This window comes from Notolepis coatsorum (genome assembly GCF_963971535.1).
Source record: "Notolepis coatsorum genome assembly, chromosome: 10".
NCBI lineage: Eukaryota > Metazoa > Chordata > Actinopteri > Aulopiformes > Paralepididae > Notolepis > Notolepis coatsorum.
Genome location: NC_140174.1, coordinates 109824557 through 109839344, shown reverse-complemented (window position 1 = coordinate 109839344; position 14788 = coordinate 109824557). Strand labels below are relative to the sequence as shown.

Here is a 14788-nt window from a genome sequence, read left to right as displayed (position 1 = left end):
TGAAAGGATTAACCATTTGTTGTGTGGCAGTGAAAGGGTTAACCTTCTGTATTGTCGCAGTGAAAGGGTTAACCCTTTGGTAGTGTGGTAGTGAAAGGGTTAAAATCACTTCATAGCACAGCAGTGGACAGTAAGCGTCACTTTGACGTCATGGTAACGTCTCCTCTCCCACCTCCAGCCGACATCAACCTGGGCCTGATCCGCTATGTGCTGCACCAGGAGAACGTCCAGGAGACCATGGACAACTTCAGGTTCCTGGTCAAGGACAGCAAGCCCAACGTGGTCAGCGACAACGTCTTCCACATCCAGTGGTCCCTCATCAGCTTCGAGCACAAGAGGTCAGTGACCAATCACTTGGAAAATATCGATTGGACTTTTAAGTAGGGATGTCCAATATTATCGGCCTATTGGCATTAAAATGTAATATCGGAAATGATCGGTATCGGTTTTCAAAAGAAATTGTATACATTTATTTAACCTTTATTTACCCAGGCAAGCAAGTAAGAACAAATTCTTGTTTTATTTATTGTCAAAAGTATGCATAATGTGTTAATTCCACGACAAGAGATGTGTAATGTAATAATTACCTGAAATGATTCAGTTTTTTGGGGGGGGGGGGGAACCCTGCATATATCGGTATCGGTTGATATCGGTATCGGAAAGTAAGAGTTGGACAATATCGGTATATCGCATATCGGTAAAAAAGCCAATATCGAACATCCCTACTTTTGAGTCCCTGATGAATAAAGGGTCTGGGAACCATTGAGTTACACCGCTCTCTCTCCACCTCCTCCCTGTCTCTCTCCACCTCCTCCCTGTCTCTCTCCACCTCCTCCCTGTCTCTCTCCCAGCTACAACGTGAGCGAGGGGGCCGGCTCGGTGGCAGTGACGGTGAAGAGGACGGGCAACCTCAACCAGTACGCCATCGTGCTCTGCCGCACCGAGCAGGGCAGCGCCACCTCCACCTCCAGCGGGGCCTCGCGGCCCGGACAGCATGACTACGTGGAGTACGCCGGCCAGGTACCACACATCAGTACCACACATCAGTACCATCAGTACCACACATCAGTACCACACATCAGTACCACACATCAGTACCACACATCAGTACCACACATCAGTACCACACATCAGTACCACACATCAGTACCATACATCAGTACCACACATCAGTACCATCAGTACCACACATCAGTACCACACATCAGTACCACACATCAGTACCACACATCAGTACCACACATCAGTACCATCAGTACCACACATCAGTACCATCAGTACCACACATCAGTACCATCAGTACCACACATCAGTACCACACATCAGTACCATCAGTACCACACATCAGTACCACACATCAGTACCATCAGTACCACACATCAGTACCATCAGTACCACACATCAGTACCATCAGTACCACACATCAGTACCACACATCAGTACCATCAGTACCACACATCAGTACCACACATCAGTACCATCAGTACCACACATCAGTACCACACATCAGTACCATCAGTACCACACATCAGTACCACACATCAGTACCATCAGTACCACACATCAGTACCACACATCAGTACCATCAGTACCATACATCAGTACCACACATCAGTACCACACATCAGTACCACACATCAGTACCACACATCAGTACCACACAGCAGTACCACACATCAGTACCATCAGTACCACACATCAGTACCACACATCAGTACCACACATCAGTACCATCAGTACCACACATCAGTACCACACATCAGTACCATCAGTACCACACATCAGTACCATCAGTACCACACATCAGTACCACACATCAGTACCACACATCAGTACCACACATCAGTACCACACATCAGTACCACACATCAGTACCATCAGTACCACACGTCAGTACCACACAACAGTACCACACGTCAGTACCATACATCAGTACCACACATCAGTACCATCAGTACCACACATCAGTACCATCAGTACCACACATCAGTACCACACATCAGTACCACACATCAGTACCACACATCAGTACCATCAGTACCACACATCAGTACCACACATCAGTACCACACATCAGTACCACACATCAGTACCATCAGTACCACACATCAGTACCATCAGTACCACACATCAGTACCACACATCAGTACCACACATCAGTACCACACATCAGTACCACACATCAGTACCACACATCAGTACCACACATCAGTACCATCAGTACCACACATCAGTACCACACATCAGTACCATCAGTACCACACATCAGTACCATACATCAGTACCATCAGTACCACACATCAGTACCACACATCAGTACCACACATCAGTACCATCAGTACCACACATCAGTACCACACATCAGTACCACACATCAGTACCATCAGTACCACACATCAGTACCATCAGTACCACACATCAGTACCACACATCAGTACCACACATCAGTACCACACATCAGTACCACACATCAGTACCACACATCAGTACCATCAGTACCACACATCAGTACCACACATCAGTACCACACATCAGTACCATCAGTACCACACATCAGTACCATACATCAGTACCACACATCAGTACCACACATCAGTACCATACACCAGTACCACACATCAGTACCACACATCAGTACCATCAGTACCACACATCAGTACCATACATCAGTACCACACATCAGTACCACACATCAGTACCATACATCAGTACCACACATCAGTACCACACATCAGTACCACACATCAGTACCACACATCAGTACCATCAGTACCACACATCAGTACCATCAGTACCACACATCAGTACCACACATCAGTACCACACAGCAGTACCACACATCAGTACCACACATCAGTACCATCAGTACCACACATCAGTACCACACATCAGTACCATACATCAGTACCACACATCAGTACCACACACCAGTACCACACATCAGTACCACACATCAGTACCACACATCAGTACCACACATCAGTACCACACATCAGTACCACACATCAGTACCACACATCAGTACCACACATCAGTACCATCAGTACCACACATCAGTACCATACATCAGTACCACACATCAGTACCACACATCAGTACCACACATCAGTACCACACATCAGTACCACACATCAGTACCATCAGTACCACACATCAGTACCACACATCAGTACCATCAGTACCACACATCAGTACCACACATCAGTACCACACATCAGTACCACACATCAGTACCACACATCAGTACCACACATCAGTACCATACGTCAGTACCACACATCTGTACCACACATCAGTACCATCAGTACCACACATCAGTACCATACGTCAGTACCACACATCAGTACCATACATGATTATATACAGGTGTATACGTAGGTATATAGAGGGTTATATGCAGGTGTATAAGTAGGTATATAGAAGGATTATATGCAGGTGTATAAGTAGGTATATAGAAGGGTTATAAGTAGGTATATAGAAGGATGATATGCAGGTGTAAAAGTAGGTATATAGAAGGGTTATAAGTAGGTATATAGAGGGTTATATGCATGTGTATAAGTAGGTATATAGAATGATTATAAGTAGGTATATAGAATGATTATAAGTAGGTATATAGAAGGATTATAAGTAGGTATATAGAAGGATTATATGCAGGTGTATAAGTGTAACGGAGGTCCGTGAGTATATCCACCGTCACGATGGACTTCATGTGTTGTGAAGTGACTGTGGCACGTAGCGGTACTGCAAGTAAACTCACTCTCCTTAAAAGGCATCCAGACACATTACAGTGAATTCACCACTTGGTATAGTGGTCTGCGATGTCGCCCACGGCGTGGGAGACCGGGGTTCAACTCCCACCCAGGGCATGTCAAAATAAGATCGGTTTCATAAGTACATAGGTATATCTAATCTAAACATAATATCTAATCTATACCCTGATGAAGGCCCTATGTAGGCGGAAACATGTTGGTTTCTTTTAAATGATCTAAATAATGTGAGCCATTAAATAAAGGCTTTTTAAAATGTGTAGAGCTGCCTTGGACTTCAACTTTTATTTTAATAATATCTAATCATGTGTTTGTCTCTGCCGTCGCCAGGTGCAGTTTGACGAGCGCGAGGACACCAAGGTGTGCACCATCGTGATCAACGAGGACCAGGTGTTCGAGGGGGCGGAGAGCTTCCAGGTGGAGCTGAGCATGCCCGTCTACGCCCTGCTGGGGGGCGTGACGCGTGCCGTCGTGCACATCAACGACACGGAGGACGAGCCCACGCTGCAGTTTGACAAGAAGACGTACCACGTCAACGAGAGCACGGGCTTCATCCACGCACCCGTCCAGAGGAAAGGTGAGGACAGACAGACACCAGTGCCCTCAGTCGTTCTGAAATTAACGTAAAGAAACGCAGGAATACATTTACAATACACTCACATTTACAAAGTGATGGACAAAGCTACCAATGTTTATGCAAGGACAAGCTAATATATATTATATTTTGAGGACAATTACGTTTGTACAATTTTAAAGATTAGACCAAAGTAGACCCATATCTTTAGAAAGTTCACAAGTCAAAATCTTTTCTGGGCTCAACAAATAAATGTATACATTTTGTTCTCAACTAAACGAAAGAACATACTGTTAAAAGGAGCGGTACACTTGAGATAAGCCGAGATAACTTCTTAAAGCTCCCCTCCACTCACTTGCGGTTAACTCCTCTTGGAGGCTTGACTTTGACTATACAGATTGTTATTTGTGACTTTGACTATACAGATTGTTATTTGTGACTTTGACTATACAGATTGTTATTTGTGACTTTGACTATACAGATTGTTATTTGTGACTTTGACTATACAGATTGTTATTTGTGACTTTGACTATACAGATCTTTGACTATACAGATTGTTATTTGTGACTTTGACTATACAGATTGTTATCCTTGCATATTAATAGATCCCTCTATCCCCCCCTTTCCCCACCCCCTATCTCTCTCCTCTCTCTCTCCCCCCTCTCTCTCCCGCCCCTCTCTCTCTCTCCCCCCTCTCTCTCCCCTCTCCCTCTCTCTACCCCCCCCTCTCCCCACCCCCTCTCTCTCCTCTCTCTCTCTCCCCCTCTCCCCCCCTCTCTCTCCCACCCCTCTCTCTCTCTCCCCCCTCTCTCTCCCCTCTCCCTCTCTATATCCCCCCTCTCCCCACCCCCTCTCTTTCTCCTCTCTCTCTCCCCCTCTCTCCCCCATCTCTCTCCCGCCCCTCTCTCTCTCCCCCATCTCTCTCCCCTCTCCCTCTCTCTATCCCCCCCTCTCCCCACCCCCTCTCTCTCTCCCCCTCTCTCTCTCTCCCCACCCCCTCTCCCCCTCTCTCTCTATCCCCCCCTCTCTCTCTCCCTCCCCCCCCAATCTCTGTCTCTCTATCCCCCCTCTCCCCACCCCCCCTCTCTCTCCCCCTCTCTCTCTCTCCCTCCCCCCCCCCAATCTCTGTCTCTTTCTCCCCCCTCTCCCCACCCCCCTCTCTCTCCCTCCCTCCCCCCAATCTCTGTCTCTCTATCCCCCCCTCTCTCTCCCCCCCCCCCCCCCCCCCCCCCCCCCCCCCAGGTGACACCTCCAGTACGGTCTCGGCTCTCTGCTACACGGTCTCCAAGTCGGCTCTAGGCAGCAGCCTGCACGGCCTGGAGTCCGGCTCTGACTTCAAGAGTCGCGGTATGGGCGGAGACAGCCGCGTGGTGTTCGGCCCTGGGGTCAGCATGACCACCTGCGACGTGCGGCTGGTGGACGACAGCGAGTATGAGCTCTCGGAGGAGTTCGAGCTGGTGCTCTCGGACGCTTCGGACAACGCCCGCACGGGAGACGTGACGGTGGCCAAGGTGGTGATCGACGGGCCGAACGACGCGTCCACGGTCTCCCTCGCCAACGCCACCTTCACCTTCAGCGAAGACGCCGGTACGAGCTGCTCTGTGTGTGTTTATGGGATGTCCGATATTATCGGCCGATATTGGCATTCAAATGTAATATCGTAAATTATCGGTATCAGTTTTCCCAAAAAAAAAAGATTTAATTTTTTTATTTTACATTTATTGAACCTTTATTTACCCAGGCAAACAAGTAACAACAAATTCTTATTTTATTTATTGTCAAAAGTATGCATAATGTTGTGTTAATCCCACAACAAGAGATATGTAATGTTAATTACCTGAAATTATTCTGTTTTTTGGGGGGGGAAACCCAGCATATATCGGTATCGGTTGATATTGGTATCGGAAATTAAGAGTTGGACAATATCGGTATATCGGATATCGGTAAAAAAGCCAATATCGAACATCCCTATATATATACAGGTGCAGCTCAATGAATTAGAATATTGTGGAAACGTTTATTTATTTCAGTAACTAAATTCAAAAAGCGAAACTCTCATAGATTATAGATTCATTACACACAAAGTGAAATATTTCAAGCCTTTATTTGTTTTAATTTTGATGAGTATGGCTTACAGCTCATGAAAACCGCAAATTCGGGTGCTCCAGTAGCACACCATGTTACCGCGCTCGCGCGGGACTCCGTGCTGCGTCGCGGATCTGGTTGACTCCGGGTTCGGTTCCCGGACTCGCCGTCGTTTGCCGGGTGTCTCCCCCTGCTCTCTCTCCCGTTTCACCCTGCAGCTGTCGGTCATGCTTGACCAGGAAAGCGATAAACGCTAAAAAAAATAAAGTTTTAAAAAAAGAAAACCGCAAATTCAATATCTCAGAAATGTTTTATATTACATAAGACCAATCAAAAAATATATATATTTAATATAGAAATGTCAGCCTGTCTGAAAAGTATGTTCACTCAGTACTTAGTTGGGGCTCCTTTTGCACAAATTACTGCATCAATGCGGCAAAATAAATATAGACTTTTCCACGATATTCTAATTTATTGAGCTGCACCTGTATATATATATTATATATATGGTAAATATATATATATATAAACGTAGATGTTTAGGAATCCTAACCCTAACTATTTATATCTTTACACTCTTGATTTGGACGGTTCTGAGCCAGGACTGACCCATCACTGTTCCTGCACCCCCCCCCCCCCCCTCCTCCCCCACAGGCACAATAGAGATCCAGGTGTTGCGCCAAGGCAGCGACCTGTCCTCCCTCACCTCTGTGTGGTGCGCAACGCGGCCCTCAGACCCCCCCTCAGCCACCCCAGGCGTGGACTACATCCCCAGCTCCAAGAAGGTGGAGTTCAGACCTGGACGGACTGAGGAGGTGAGGAAAGACTCTGACCATCGTAATGTCACTGACCACCACCTCTGTTTGCAGACCTGTAGTCTGACCAATTTGATTGATTGATTGAAAAGTTTATTAACAGATTGCAGAATGGGTACAGTACAGTACAGCTCAATGCATACAATTGTTAAGAGGATGCAGACCTGAGAAAGACTTTCGTCTTGTTTCCATCAGGGTCCCCCATTTTCAATTCATCATATGACACACACGACATACAGATAGACAGTACTGCTACATCTATACATTTATGACATAACAGATTTTCAAATACAGTACTGTTTGTGATACAAAAAAAAATCCAGAAAAAGAGTGTATATACATTTGACATAGAAACTGTGCATTGGAGGAGGTTGGGTAGGTGGGGTGGGGCTGTACATTGGAGGTGGGGGGGGGTTGGGTAGGGGGGGGGACACTGTACATTGGAATACTGACATACATTTGACATAGAAACTGTACATTGGAGAAGGTTGGGTAGGTGGGGTGGGGTTGGGTGGGGCTGTACATTGGAGGTGGGGGGGGGGGGGGGGGGTTGGGTACGTTGGAATACTGACAAAGCCATGCTTGGTCTTTATTGTACAACTGGGTTAGGACATTTGTAGGGGCCAGTTTTGAATTGCAGTCTCCCGTAGGTGTTCTTTGAGAGTGTTTTTGAAGGTGGGTAGTGATTCACATTCCTTTACAGCTTTGGGTAGGGCGTTCCACATTGTTGTGGCATAATGATGTCACTGACCACCACCTCTGTTTCCAGACCTGTAGTCTGACCATCATGATGTCACTGACCACCACCTCTGTTTCCAGACCTGTAGTCTGACCATCGTGATGTCACTGACCACCACCTTTGTTTCCAGACCTGTAGTCTGACCATCATGATGTCACTGACCACCACCTCTGTTTCCAGACCTGTAGTCTGACCATCGTGATGTCACTGACCACCACCTCTGTTTGCAGACCTGTAGTCTGACCAATCATGATGTCACTGACCACCACCTCTGTTTGCAGACCTGTAGTCTGACCAATCATGATGTCACTGACCACCACCTCTGTTTGCAGACCTGTAGTCTGACCATCGTGATGTCACTGACCACCACCTCTGTTTCCAGACCTGCAGTCTGACCATCATGGACGACGTCCAGAACCCATCCATCGAGGGGTCCGAGTCCTTCGTGGTCTTCCTCAGCTCTCCCCAGGGGGCCGTGCTGCTGGAGCCGTACGAGGCCGACATCGTCATCACCGACACCTTCCAGGACAGTACGTACACAGTTCAGGGGTCACAGTTCACAGTAGGACACAGTAGGACAAAGTCACACAGTAGAACACAGTCACTGCTAGTTAGCTACAATCCATGCTGTTCCTCATACTAGCTCCAGATAGTTAGCTACAATCCATGCTGTTCCTCATACTAGCTCCAGATAGTTAGCTACAATCCATGCTGTTCCTCATACTAGCTCCAGATAGTTAGCTACACTCCATGCTGTTCCTCATACTAGCTCCAGATAGTTAGCTACAATCCATGCTGTTCCTCATACTAGATCCAGATAGTTAGCTACAATCCATGCTGTTCCTCATACTAGCTCCAGATAGTTAGATACAATCCATGCTGTTCCTCATACTAGCTCCAGATAGTTAGCTACAATCCATGCTGTTCCTCATACTAGCTCCTGATAGTTAGCTACAATCCATGCTGTTCCTCATACTAGCTCCAGATAGTTAGATACAATCCATGCTGTTCCTCATACTAGCTCCAGATAGTTAGCTACAATCCATACTGTTCCTCATACTAGCTCCAGATAGTTAGCTACAATCCATGCTGTTCCTCATACTAGCTCCAGATAGTTAGCTACACTCCATGCTGTTCCTCATACTAGCTCCAGATAGTTAGCTACAATCCATGCTGTTCCTCATACTAGCTCCAGATAGTTAGCTACAATCCATGCTGTTCCTCATACTAGCTCCAGATCGTTAGCTACAATCCATGCTGTTCCTCATACTAGCTCCAGATAGTTAGCTACAATCCATGCTGTTCCTCATACTAGCTCTGGATAGTTAGCTACAATCCATGCTGTTCCTCATACTAGCTCTGGATAGTTAGCTACAATCCATGCTGTTCCTCATACTAGCTCCAGATAGTTAGCTACAATCCATGCTGTTCCTGGGAGCATGTCTATGTTCCCCGGGTCCTATGTTCCCCGCTTTGATTGATTGATTGAACATTTTAGACCACCAGCCCTGATTCCAAACTCTAACATTAACTAGTTCGAAAGAGGGCCTAAGCTTAACCGTTTGAAACAAGGTGGACATTAATAATTAATAAAATAATAAAATGTTCAATCTATTAATCAATCAAAGCGGGGAACATAGAACCCGGGGAACATAGGACCCGGGGAACATAGGGATGATCCCCTGTTCCTCATACTAGCTCCAGATAGTTAGCTACAATCCATCCTGTTCCTCATACTAGCTCCAGATAGTTAGCTACAATCCATGCTGTTCTTCATAGGGAGCATGTCTATGTTCCCCGGGTCCTATGTTCCCCGCTTTGATTGATTGATTGATTGAAAATTTTAGACCACCAGCCCTGATTCCAAACTCTAACCTTAACCAGTTCGAAAGAGGGCCTAAGCTTAACCAGTTCGAAACAAGGCGGACATTAATAATTAATAAAATAATAAAAATTTATAAAATTTTCAATCTATTAATCAATCAAGCGGGGAACATAGGACCCGGGGAACATAGGGATGAACCCTCTTCATACTAGCTCCAGATAGTTAGCTACAATCCATGCTGTTCCTCACACTAGCTCCAGATAGTTAGCTACAATCCATGCTGTTCCTCATACTAGCTCCAGATAGTTAGCTACAATCCATGCTGTTCCTCATACTAGCTCCAGATAGTTAGCTACAATCCATGCTGTTCCTCACACTAGCTCCAGATAGTTAGCTACAATCCATGCTGTTCCTCATACTAGCTCCAGATAGTTAACTACAATCCATGCTGTTCCTCATACTAGCTCCTGATAGTTAGCTACAATCCATGCTGTTCCTCATGTAGCCGGTGTGATCTTGTCTGCGTTGTGTTTAGTCGATTCGACCCCTGTTAAGGGATCGCCCTGAGTGGGAGTTGAACCCCGGACGCCCGCGTTGCGGGCGGCATCACAGACCACTAAGCAAGAAGTGAATTCACTTCTTGCTTCCGGGTCTGGATGCCTCTGGGGAGTGAGTTTACTTGCAGTACCGCTTACCATCCACAGCCACGTCACTACTTGTACCCGTGACTGTGGATATACTGCGGTACCTCCGTTACACTCACCCCCCTAAACTCACTCCACCCAGGGCATCCGGGTCTAACGGCACCACATGTAGCCGGTGTGATCTTGTCTGCGTTGTGTTTTTAATCGATTCGACCCCTGTTAAGGGATCGCCCTGAGTGGGAGTTGAACCCCGGACGCCTGCGTCGCGGGCGGCATCACAGACCACTAAGCAAGAAGTGAATTCACTTCTTGCTTCCGGGTCTGGATGCCTCTGGGGAGTGAGTTTACTTGCAGTACCGCTTACCATCCACAGCCACGTCACTACTTGTACCCGTGACTGTGGATATACTGCGGTACCTCCGTTACACTCACCCCTCTAAACTCACTCCACCCAGGGCATCCGGGTCACGGCACCACATGTAGCCGGTGTGATCTTGTCTGCGTTGTGTTAAGTCGATTCGACCCCTGTTAAGGGATCGCCCTGAGTGGGAGTTGAACCCCGGACGCCCGCATCGCGGGCGGCATCACAGACCACTAAGCAAGAAGTGAATTCACTTCTTGCTTCCGGGTCTGGATGCCTCTGGGGAGTGAGTTTACTTGCAGTACCGCTTACCATCCACAGCCACGTCACTACTTGTACCCGTGACTGTGGATATACTGCGGTACCTCCGTTACACTCATACTAGCTCCTGATAGTTAGCTACAATCCATGCTGTTCCTCATACTAGCTCCAGATAGTTAGCTACACTCCATGCTGTTCCTCATACTAGCTCCAGATAGTTAGCTACAATCCATGCTGTTCCTCATACTAGCTCCAGATAGTTAGCTACAATCCATGCTGTTCCTCATACTAGCTCCTGATAGTTAGCTACAATCCATGCTGTTCCTCATACTAGCTCCTGATAGTTAGCTACAATCCATGCTGTTCCTCATACTAGCTCTGGATAGTTAGCTACAATCCATACTGTTCCTCATACTAGCTCTGGATAGTTAGCTACAATCCATGCTGTTCCTCATACTAGCTCTGGATAGTTAGCTACAATCCATGCTGTTCCTCATACTAGCTCCAGATAGTTAGCTACAATCCATGCTGTTCCTCATCCTAGCTCCAGATAGTTAGCTACAATCCATGCTGTTCCTCATACTAGCTCCAGATAGTTAGCTACAATCCATGCTGTTCCTCATACTAGCTCCAGATAGTTAGCTACAATCCATACTGTTCCTCATACTAGCTCCAGATAGTTAGCTACAATCCATGCTGTTCCTCATACTAGCTCCTGATAGTTAGCTACAATCCATGCTGTTCCTCATACTAGCTCCTGATAGTTAGCTACAATCCATGCTGTTCCTCATACTAGCTCCAGATAGTTAGCTACAATCCATGCTGTTCATGGGAGCATGTCTATGTTCCCCGGGTCCTATGTTCCCCGGGTTCTATGTTCCCCGCTTTGATTGATTGATAGATTGAAAATTTTAGACCACCAGCCCTGATTCCAAACTCTAACCAGTTTGAACGAGGTCCTAAGCTTAACCGTTCGAAACAAGCCGGACATTAATAATTAATAAAATAATAAATATTTATAAAATTTTCAATCTATTAATCAATCAAAGCGGGGAACATAGAACCCGGGGAACATAGGACCCGGGGAACATAGGGATGATCCCCTGTTCATCAGACTAGCTCTGGATAGTTAGCTACAATCCATACTGTTCCTCATACTAGCTCCAGATAGTTAGCTACAATCCATACTGTTCCTCATACTAGCTCCAGATAGTTAGCTACAATCCATGCTGTTCTTCATACTAGCTCTGGATAGTTAGCTACAATCCATGCTGTTCCTCATACTAGCTCTGGATAGTTAGCTACAATCCATGCTGTTCTTCATACTAGCTCTGGATAGTTAGCTACAATCCATGCTGTTCCTCATACTAGCTCTAGATAGTTAGCTACAATCCATGCTGTTCCTGGGGTCATCCCCATGTTCCCCGGGTTCTATGTTCCCCGGGTCCGATGTTCCCCGATTGATTGATTGAACATTTTATAAATTTTTATTATTTTATTAATTATTAATGTCCGCGTTGTTTCGAACTGGTTAAGCTTAGGCCCTCTTTCGAAGTTGGTTAAGGTTTGGAAACAGGGCTGGTGGTCTGACTATCTATCGCTACCGGGGAACATCAGACCCGGTGAACATAGGACCCGGGGAACATAAACATGTTCCCCTGTTCCTCATACTAGCTCCTGATAGTTAGCTACAATCCATGCTGTTCTTCATACTAGCTCTGGATAGTTAGCTACAATCCATGCTGTTCTTCATACTAGTTCTGTATAGTTAACTACAATCCATGCTGTTCTTCGAGATAGTTAGCTACAATCTAGGGCTGACCCCTATTAGTCGATTAGTCGACTAATCGGTCGAAAGGAGCCATAGTCGAATAGTAAAAAAAAATTAAAAAAAATCTAATATTAAAAATCAAATAAAACAATTTATCATTCTTTCCAAAAGAAAAGAGGCCTAGAAGCGTGGCTAACGCTAATGGCACGCATACCAGAGGCTAACTGCCTAAGAAAACAGGCACAGAGGCACTGAAAGAGGATTTCACCATCTAATGAACACACTAGACTAGACAAATATCAAGATGTATCCATCAGTGGACCAATTGCATGCTTTCGCAGAGGACAAGAAGCCTTCAGTCGACTCCTTCAGACATTAAGCACCCCCACAGCCCAAATGGAATGATACATTTTTTTTTAAATTAAATAATAATATTATTATATATTTTAATTTTTTTTACCAATAGTCGACTAACGGCACATTTTTTTCCAATCATAGTCGACCATCCAAATCCTTAGTCGGGGACAGCCCTACTACAATCCATGCTGTTCTTCATACTAGCTCCAGATAGTTAGCTACAATCCATGCTGTTCCTCATACTAGCTCCAGATAGTTAGCTACAATCCATGCTGTTCCTCATACTAGCTCCAGATAGTTAACTACAATCCATGCTGTTCCTCATACTAGCTCCAGATAGTTAGCTACAATCCATGCTGTTCATCATACTAGCTCCAGATAGTTAGCTACAAACCAATGCAAAGTCAATGGAGCTCCTGTCTGTACAAGCTTAGTGTGACCGTGGAGTAGATCAGTGAGCTTCAGTACAGCTCGTACAGACAGGGTTTTTTTTAGGGCTAGGGTTCCAAAAATCACAACTATCCCTTTAAGGTTGTTGGTTCTATTCCTGACACTGAGGAGAAAATTACAGACCTGTTTAGTAGAGGAAGGAACAAGTGACTTGCTGCGAAACATGCTGGTGATGTAGAGTAGGACAGTTTAATTGGGGGAGAGACAGAGAGAGTGACAGACAGACAGACAGACAGACAGACAGACAGACACAGAGACAGAGACAGAAAGACACACAGAGAGAGAGAGACACAGAGAGAGAGAGAGAGAGAGAGAGAGAGAGAGAGAGAGAGAGAGAGAGAGAGAGAGAGAGAGAGAGAGAGAGAGAGAGAGAGAGAGAGAGAGAGAAGAGAGAGAGAGACAGCGAACAGGCTCTTGGAATGGGTGTCTGGGAGGAAGTGGGGGGTCTTTCGATGTTGATTAAACGGCAAGCAACTAATGTCATGACTGAGTGCAAAATTAAAGGACAATAAATAGAATCTAACTGAAATTGTGTAGCACAGACCTTTCTATGGATCAAAACCTCAATATTATTATGGTGTAGTTAATACTTCATGTATCCTTAATCCCTAGGCTAATGAGGCACTAAGATGTTAGTAAAAAAAAAGAAAACGTATGCCAATGACAGGAAGTGACGGTATATATGTGTGTGTGTGTGTGTGTGTGTGTGTGTGTGTGTGTGTGTGTGTGTGTCTGTGTGTGTGTGTGTGTGTGTGTGTGTGTGTGTGTGTGTGTGTGTGTGTGTGTGTGTGTGTGTGTGTGTGCGCGCGCGCACTGTGCACGAGTGCACATCTAACGTCACAGTGACCAATCGCAGCCACTCTTATTGTCTGGGACCAAATACGGCCACTCCCCATTCCCAGTAAAAAGTGGGAATCTCTAGAATGGGTTTCGGGCGACGCTGTATACGGAAGTGACGATAGACAACACCTTCTGTTGTCAGTAGATGGCAGCATTGGTTTAAAATTAAAAGGTGAAAATGTTGAAAACTACATGAATACATTTCCCAAGATCCTTAGCACAGGTCACAGGTCACTGGGATGTGTCTATTCTTCGCCGTGATCTGAACAGCGGTAAACTATTACTGCGACCTCGGTATA

General features: G+C 45.8%; 1 protein-coding gene across 1 annotated transcript in view; it reads left to right on the top strand.

The window, feature by feature from the left end:
• The window catches only part of fras1 (Fraser extracellular matrix complex subunit 1), a gene marked incomplete at its 5' end in the record, with an annotated part of 148441 nt that overhangs the window by 92296 nt on the left and 41357 nt on the right, over nucleotides 1-14788 (top strand). Inside the window, 6 exon segments of the mRNA XM_084323142.1 lie at nucleotides 179-338; nucleotides 852-1020; nucleotides 4098-4344; nucleotides 5584-5928; nucleotides 7081-7241; nucleotides 8363-8510. Of these exon segments, the coding sequence (XP_084179268.1) occupies nucleotides 179-338; nucleotides 852-1020; nucleotides 4098-4344; nucleotides 5584-5928; nucleotides 7081-7241; nucleotides 8363-8510 (1230 nt within the window).